Raw genomic sequence first — 8485 nt, 5'->3', positions numbered from 1 at the left:
CTTGCTCCCTCTTGTGGCAGAATCCTTAAGCTTATACGCCTCCCCTTGATCTGCAATGCACCAAGCCATGTATTGGCTGCCTCCCTTTTGTTTGTCAAAGGTGGCCCTGAAGCTCATTTGTGGTCTCTCCCTGGCCTGCAGATTCAAGCCTGCATTCTTTGTGGGCTTGAATATCACTCACCATCTGCCAGATCTTGCTCTCACCACTGCTGCTGGGAGCACACACAGGGAGCCAGCCACAGGGTCAGGGGGTTTGTGTGGGTGAGGCATACTGAGCACTGGGGACACCCCTGCGCCCGTTGGAGGATCTGCAGGTGAGGCGTTCCCAGCGGCTTCAGGGCAGACTTCTTGAATGTGGTTAGCAGGCTCTGTGTCCCTTTAACACCCTCTGAGGGAGCTATGTGCCATTCTCCATCTCTTCCTGCCTCTCAGTCATGCAGTTCATGTTTCAGTACTCTGGATGAGGGGAGAGAGAAAGGAGCGCCTTTGGCAGTCTCCCATGAGCCACGTGTCACTCACAAGCTCTCACTTTCCCTGAGAGAAATCACAGGCGGAGATCTCTCTTGGCCCTAAGCTGTGTCCCCTTGCGGGGAGGGGTGGTGCAAGTCAGGTCAAGCTGTTCCTCTCATCCTCTCAATGCTTCCAAACTCAGAGTTTTTTGGCTCCAAAGGTGTGCTGGAACTTCTCATCTGGAAACCGGGACTTGTACAAAGGCTCTACGGTCTGTGGGTGATTGTCTTAGACAGTGTTTTCCAGGGGCTCCTGGACCAAGGCCAAGGGGGGCTGGAGCCAGTTCACAGGCTACTGCAGGGTCCACAGCCAGGACCCAGGTCTTTATCCCTATTAGCTGACTCACGGGGAAGCAAGACTCCTCTTAGGTCCCGTGGCATATGATGCTGGATCCCACAGCTCCCAAAAAAGGTACTTTTGTCTGTGCTTGGATGCCAAATTATGTCATTGAGGGAGAAACAAAGGATGTCTTATTCCGCCATGGGGCTGATGTTACCCCTCAAGGGTTTGTTGTTTTAATCTACATTTCTCTGAGAGTGTGCACTTTCTTTCTCCTGAATTTCTTCTTTGGGATTTACTGGACCATGTCCTCTGCCAATTTTTCCTTGGAGGTGATGGCATTTTTTCCTTTTAAAATTCTTTATATATTAACAATACCAATTATTTATAATAAATATGGCAAATATTGCTCCCAGCTTGTGACTTTCAATCATGTTTATAGTGCTTTTTGGCTTGTCTTTTTATAGTCAGAGTATCATTTTCTGGTGATATTTTCCTTTTTCATCATGTTTTCATGATGATGTATTTAAACTTATGGCACATTTTAATCACCTGCCACCAGAAGGATCAACTTTGAAAGAGACCAGTTACTGGGAAAAGTGATGCATTATCAAAACAGAAAAAGAATTGTATTTTTTAAAATGCAAAAGTATTAAAATCCTGTAAGAGCCCTTTATAAGAGCAATGCAAGATATTCAATGTACATCAGAGTATACAGTTCACAATTGTCCATCCTCTGCCCCATCTCAGCCCCTAAAATCCTGTATTGATCTATGTGGTCGGTTTGACAGCCAGCGTAAAGTGGAAATGTAAGAATCAGCAGGATCAAGTCCAAGAAGAATGAAGCCAGATGGCTTGGTAGAACCCAACGTGAAAAGACATGTACAATAGGTACAATAGGAATTATTACACTGTTTAACCATTCTTACAAAAATTAATGAGAGTTTTTAAAGAAGTCCTTTTTTAAAATGCAGAAACGATCTTCAGCAGTCCAACTGGGAGATGATAGATTTACAGGCACTTTAGACAAGATGACTCCAGTCATATAAAAGTTTAGTTTTATTATAGGCACTTTATGCAAACATTCAGTAGTTTTTGCTACTTCTATAATCTTTTAGCAAGGTAGTCAGTTACAGTCTGAATAAGAAAATATAAACAAAAATTATACACTTTATTAACAAAATCTACTTTGAATGATTCTATAAATTTTATAAAGTAATTAAAACCATTACTTTTCTCCAGTTGATCCTGTTTCTTTCTGTTCCTTCAATTATAGTCTCTGAAGACTCTGAACTGGGTGGAATGATCTTCCACTGCAGCAGGAAATGTTAAATAAGTAACTCTACATAGTTTTCCCAGGAAGTGCTCACTTTTAAAATTTTGATTAAATGCCATATTTTAACACAAATATTAGGCAATATTTAATAGCTCGTATGGTCACAGTTCACTAGCGCTTTGCTCCAGCGTGGACACTGACCATGGAGAAATAGATGCCCTTCTGTGCCAGCAGCTGCTGGTGTGTGCCGTGCTCCTTGACTTTGCCGTTCTGAAACACCACTATCAAGTCTGCATTCTGGATGGTGGACAGGCGGTGAGCAATCACGATGCAGGTGCGCCCTTCTTGGGCTTTGTCCAGGGCTTCTTGGACAACCTGTTCAATAATCACACAAATTAACTCTGATCATAATAATCCACTCCCTTGAATTTCTCCTCCATAACAAGCCTCACAATTAATTTCTCCAACGATACGTGCTTCTCTAACAGTGGTGTCAATGGAATATAACACAGATTTTACAAAGCAAGGGATCTGTCATACCAGAAGAACACTAAATCCTAATTTGGTTTATCTCAAAGTTACGACTGTAAATACAGCCTATGCAATCATTTAGAAGCACTTAGTAGTGTGCCCAGCCTTGTGGCATCCTTCTGGTCTAGCACTACAGTAAATACAGGAAGCCTGAGCACAGGCCAAACACAGCCTCCTTGAATTTTGGTATTTTTAAGATTAAAAAAAAAAACTCAGAATGAGTTTATCTTTCAGATACCTGAACACTCAACTTCTTCTCAAACTGAAAACAATTGCTAGTATTTACCTTCAAGTACAGTCAGCTTTTAACATTGTTCTGTGCTTCCACTTTTTTATATAGTTGTTGAGGAGAGGGTGCCAGTAGAAATGGGACTATGCCTCCTGAATGCAGCTTCTTAGATCAATACAAAGTGATCTGGGGCTGATTTTTGGAGCACAAGCGTTATAAGACTAATCTGCCTTGTTTCATCTTAGTTCTCTTGAATGACAGCTACTGAAAGTGTTTAAATTCCACTGAAAGTAACAAAACTCAATATCTGGCTGAATTTTGTTCTCTACTGTAGAAGATAGAAGCATAAATTTAAACCTTTTAAGAGACAACTGCTTCAAGTGTGAATGAGTCCACGTTAAATTCTTACCTTTTCACTTTCTGTATCCAGAGCTGATGTAGCTTCATCCAGAAGCAAAATACGAGGCTGTCTAACAAGGGCACGAGCTATTGCAATGCGTTGTTTCTGGCCACCAGAGAGCTGAGCTCCTTTGTCTCCTACTCTGGTGTTATATTTCTGTAAACAGGGTTTTGTTATTATGAAAAGTAGAATTGATAAAGTTCCAAGAGAGAGTTTGCTTGCAGAAAATAGGATAACCACTTCCATATACACAAAAAAGTTTAGGTTCAGAAGCTAAGAATGGGTTGAAGAAGAGTTAAACTACAAAAACATAGCTCTAAATGGCAGGATTAACCTCTCTTCTTGAAAACAGACGTTTGGGTCTTCAAAGTTATGCTTTAGTGTAGACAGGTCAACATATTTATGAGGAAGATGACTGTTGCAATGTGAGGCTCTTCCAGCCTTCTGGTTTCATTGCATTTGGGACAAAGACTGGTAGGAGGAAGGAAATTTGATTTTAACCGGCTATGCATAATAAAATAATTGAAACTCATTTTATTTATAACCAGCAGGTGATGCTCTCTGCATTATTTTAAAGTGAGGAAGGAAGCAAGAGGGAGGGGATACGGGATGTATGTATACGTATAGCTGATTCACTTTGTTATACAGCAGAAACTAACACACCATTGTAAAGCAATTATACGCCAGTAAAGATGTTAAAAAAAATAAAATGTTGATTATGATAATATCCTTTAAAAAAAAGTAAAGTGAGGAAGGGAAGAAATTCTTGGGATGCTAGCCTTTTGTTGTCTGTTTTTATAAGACTATCTCCAAAGCTTCAACAATTTTAATGGATGCTAAGAAACTCTATTTGATATCTAACTTGAAAAGCTGAAATCTCCTGATTTACTTTTGTTTTCAGAGTTCTCCTGAAATTTTTCACATATTGTTTTCCAGAGTAGATAATGCTCACTAAGTATCCAATATGACAATAAGGACAGGAATTAATAGGGTATGTAGGGGAGAGCAGAAATGTAATGTGTAACCTAAAAAAAACATATTATATTTTAATTTTCAGGCCCTTGCCAGGCTGAAATGTTAGTCAAACTGTGGGCTCTGATTCTGACATCCAGAGTTTGACTTTAAAATTCATGTTCTAATTCCTACACTGTTGGTGGGAATGTTAAGCTGGTGCAGCCACTATGCAAAACAGTATGGCGGTTCCTCAGAAAACTAAAAATAGAATTACCGTATGATCCAGCAATCCCACTCCTGGGCATATATCCAGACAAAACTATAACTCAAAAAGATACATGCACCCCTATTGTTCATAGCAGCACTATTCACAATAGCAAGACATAGAAGCAACCTAAATGTCCATTGACAGATGAATAAAGAATATGTGGTACATATATACAATGGAATATTACTCAGCCATAAAAAAGAACAAAACAAATACCATTATGATATCACTTATACATTTCCAGAATCTAAAATATGACACAAATAAACCTGTCTACGAAACAGAAACAGACTCATAGACATAGAGAACAGGCTTGTTGTGGTTGCCAAGGGGGAAGGGGGGAGGGGAGGGACGGAGTGGGAGGCTGTGGTTAGCAGATGTAAGCTATTATATATGGAATGGATACACAACAAGGTCCTACTGTAGAGCACAGAGAACTATATTCAGTATCCTATGATAAAGCATAATGAAAAAGAATATTAAAAAAAGAATGTGTGTGTGTGTGTGTATATATATATATATATATATAGCTGAATCACTTTGCTGTACAGCAGAAATTAACTGTATATATATATATATATATATATAGCTGAATCACTTTGCTGTACAGCAGAAATTAACACAACATTGTAAATCAACTATCCTTCAATTAAAAAAAAATTCAATCTATGTAGAGTTGCCTGTTTTTACTTGCTATTTCTGGCAACCTTAGTTCTATGGCACTCAACATATAGCTCTCCACCTGCAGGTGGAGTTAGCGAGCCCAGGGGAGCTTCCAGCAGATGCTAGGGACTGGCCCAACCCAGAGCTGCAGCCACCAGGAAGGTCAGAGCACTGGAGCAAGTCCCATGAGGGTGTAGAGGTTACCAGGCTGCACTGCCACAGTATTGATCCTGTTGAGGCAGATAAAGGCAGGGCTGTACCCCTGAGAGGAGGAAACTAGACCAGTCCCCTGCAGGGTGAGGTAAATCCTAGTGTGAACCACTCAGGTGAAGAGGTAGGTCCTTGGACAGAAAATAGGACTTAAGTGGTTTTGCCTTCTCTTTCCAGGTCTAGACATTGAGGAAAAGAATTATGATGTCTACAGGTGTGCTCTGTAGACAGAGCCCAGAGCCCAGAAAGGTAGGTCCCAGTGGTAGACAAATGTGAGAGGGGCAAGGTATATTTCATAAGCTAGATAATAATTACTCTCTGTATTTGCCTTTGTTAACCCCTAGCCCAGTGGTTCTCAAACTTTACCTGCATCAGTATCACCTGGGATATTAAAACACAGATTGCTAGACCTTATCTCCAAGTTTCTGATTCAGCAGGTCTGGGGTCAGGCCTGAAAATCTGCATTTCTTACAAGATCCCAGGTTATGCTGATGTTCTGGCCCACGCCCAGACTTTGAGAACACTGACCTCGCCATGAGTAAAGGGAATTAAGGTTATATGCTTTAAATGTTCTAGCCTTGGGAAGGGCCAATTATCCACAGATGGGCTAGAAGGTTAAAGGAGGGGAGGGGACAACGCCTCTTCCCTGGGGTCTATGATGTGTGGTGACAGCAGTTATCCAAAGAAGAGCCTCCAGAAAAGGAAATCTTGGGAGAGGGTTGGGGCCATAAGGCATTGCCATCTTTCCCCATGAGGAGAGGACCTTCTCCGCCAGTTTCAGGCTACTGAGCTTTATTTTTTAGGGGGGCACTTCCTTAAAATAAAGAACATAACTTGTGATAATGGGGGCGGGTGGGTTAGAGAAGATAGGTCTAGATTGCAATGCAAAATACAGGACCTAAGAGGCTTAAGAGAGGGCAAGAGGTTCCATTTACCTAACTTCCTGGGAGGAATTCAGAAGGCATCCGTGGGACAACAGCCCAGGAAAGGTTTCAATAATCAGCCCTACAAGCAGAGGTTGGGGCGCATGGAATGTGCAATGGTGAGAGATTACACTCCAATGGCTCAGCCTTACTCAGAGCCTTCTTTCTGGCATGGGGCCAGTTCCCTGGCCTGGCCCGACTCCACAGAGGGAGGTTTGAGGCTTGGGGGAGAGCGGCAAGGAGGTGGAAGGAAGGAAGGTTGGGAGAGAAATGGTGGGGGAGGGTCACTCTTGCTTCTGTGGGCCCTGCACCCAGACTTAAAGGGAAAGGCCTCCCAGGCATATGTACTTTTCGGTCAGGCTGCTCACAGGGAGTGAGTCGGGCAATCAGGTAAACATCACATCCACTGGGGATAGGAAGTGCAGGCAGATGCTTGTATACAGGTGGACGTGTGTTTTAGTTGCTCACTTCACCTTTGGGATCCATCCCTTTAGAAGTCACAAGCATAGGCCAGGGGGGCTGCCACAGGATCCCAGGCACCTTATTTGGAGAGAGACTTACATCAGGCAGCGTCTCGACGAAGGGGTGTATGTTGGCCTCCTTGGCTGCCTGCACGATCTCCTCCTGTGACACGACCCGGCTGTTGTCCCCGTAGGCGATGTTCTCGCCGATGCTGCAGTCAAACAGGATGGGCTCCTGGGACACGATGCCCATGTGTGCTCGGAGCCACTGGACATTCAGGTGCTTTATTTCCTTGCCGTCAATTAGCTGAAAACAAGAGATCACAGATCATCTTCAGAACCAGCACATTTTTTGAATTTAGCAAAATTAATATCGTTATTTCATACATTAAGATTGCCAGGTTATCATGAGACTTTTATTGTTGTTTTCAGTTTGGATTGTCAAGGTTAATTGAATAAGGTCATAAAAGTATGCTTTGAGGAACCATCATATTTCTTCTGTTTTAACCCTATGCATGTGGTAGGCAGAATAATGCACCTCTCCTCCATCCAAGACATCCATGTTCTCATTCATGAAACCTGCGAATGCTATCTACAAGTGTAGATGGAATTACGATGTAAGGTTGCTCATCAGCTGACCTCAAAAGGACAAGGTTACCTTAGATTATCCAGGGGGACCCAACATAATCATAAGGGTCCTTAACTGTGCAAGAGGGGGGCAGGAGAGTGGGTATCACAGTGGAGCAATATGAGAAAGACTCAACCGGCCATTGCTGGCTTTGAAGATGCAGGAAGGGGCCACGGGCTAGAAAAGGTAAGAAAGCAGATTCTCCCCTAGAGCCTCCAGAAGGCACAGAGCCCTGCTGACACCTTGACTTTAGCCCAGTGAGATCCACTTCGGACATCTGACCTCCAGAATTTCTAAGATAAATTTGTGTTGTTTTATCCCACTAAATTTGCTGTAATTTGTTATAGCTGCCACAGGAAACTAATAAAATGCATTCTAATTCTGGGATGTATTCTGACCTCCTTATTCTTATGTATTGATTTTTCACAGGAAAAGTAGCCACCATTAGATTGGAAATAACTAACTGCTATACCATATAATAGGTTTGTAGGTCACGTTTCTGATCTGACCTGTTAGTTAGGGTCAAGTTTTTGAGGACTTACATGAAACAGAAGCGAGCGTCGGAAGGTGGCTGTTATATCTCTAAATCGTTGTTGATCTTAGGAATGTGAATTAATGTCTCTTAGTTTCTTTGTGTGTAAAATGGGAATGATAATTCCTAAAGTCGCAGAATTGAGGATTAAATGAAGTCATGTATGAACCCTACTGAGCATAGTGCTGGGCACAGGGTATGTGAAGGACTGTCTGCGATTTGGATGCTGACCCAAAGGAGCAGGAGGGAGAGGCCGCCCTTTCTCTAGTGACCTGTCTCCCCTTGGATTATCCTGCAGAAGCCTGGGGCGTACCCATACAGCCTGGCCGATAAAAATCCTTCCTCTCTGATGCAGACGTGTCTGCCCCAAAGATCTACTTTGCAAGAGAACGCTGGCATTCTAGTGAGAGCTGTTCATTCTCGCTGAAGAAGGCATCAGTGACTCAGCTTCGAGCTTTTATAATAGTGGTGATGAGTATGTTCTGAGCTATATAGACACTTTGAATCCCGTGTACCTGGCTGGGTGCCTCTGGGAGACAGCTGGCCAGGGGTAGGGTACAGTCTTTGCTGCAGGAAGACAGCTTCTGTCTGTGAAGCTGGCAGGTGCAAGGATGGATGGAA

General features: G+C 42.6%; 1 protein-coding gene across 2 annotated transcripts in view; it reads right to left on the bottom strand.

The window, feature by feature from the left end:
- Positions 1-1512: 1512 nt before the first annotated feature.
- Positions 1513-8485, bottom strand: part of ABCB1 (ATP binding cassette subfamily B member 1) — a 108469-nt gene continuing 101496 nt past the window's right edge. Inside the window, exons 5-7 of one of the 2 annotated variants that reach the window (XM_007115623.4) lie at positions 6805-7011; positions 3235-3381; positions 1513-2440 (exon numbers count right to left, since the gene is read on the bottom strand). In XM_007115623.4, coding sequence (XP_007115685.1) covers positions 2237-2440; positions 3235-3381; positions 6805-7011 — 558 coding nt within the window. In that variant the 3' untranslated portion in view covers positions 1513-2236. The remainder of the gene's footprint in view (positions 2441-3234; positions 3382-6804; positions 7012-8485) is intronic. The other variant, XM_007115622.4, reaches the window with a different exon arrangement.

The sequence above is a fragment of the Physeter macrocephalus genome, chromosome 5 (assembly GCF_002837175.3).
Source record: "Physeter macrocephalus isolate SW-GA chromosome 5, ASM283717v5, whole genome shotgun sequence".
Taxonomy (NCBI): Eukaryota; Metazoa; Chordata; class Mammalia; order Artiodactyla; family Physeteridae; genus Physeter; species Physeter macrocephalus.
This window is presented reverse-complemented; position numbering and strand designations above follow the sequence as displayed.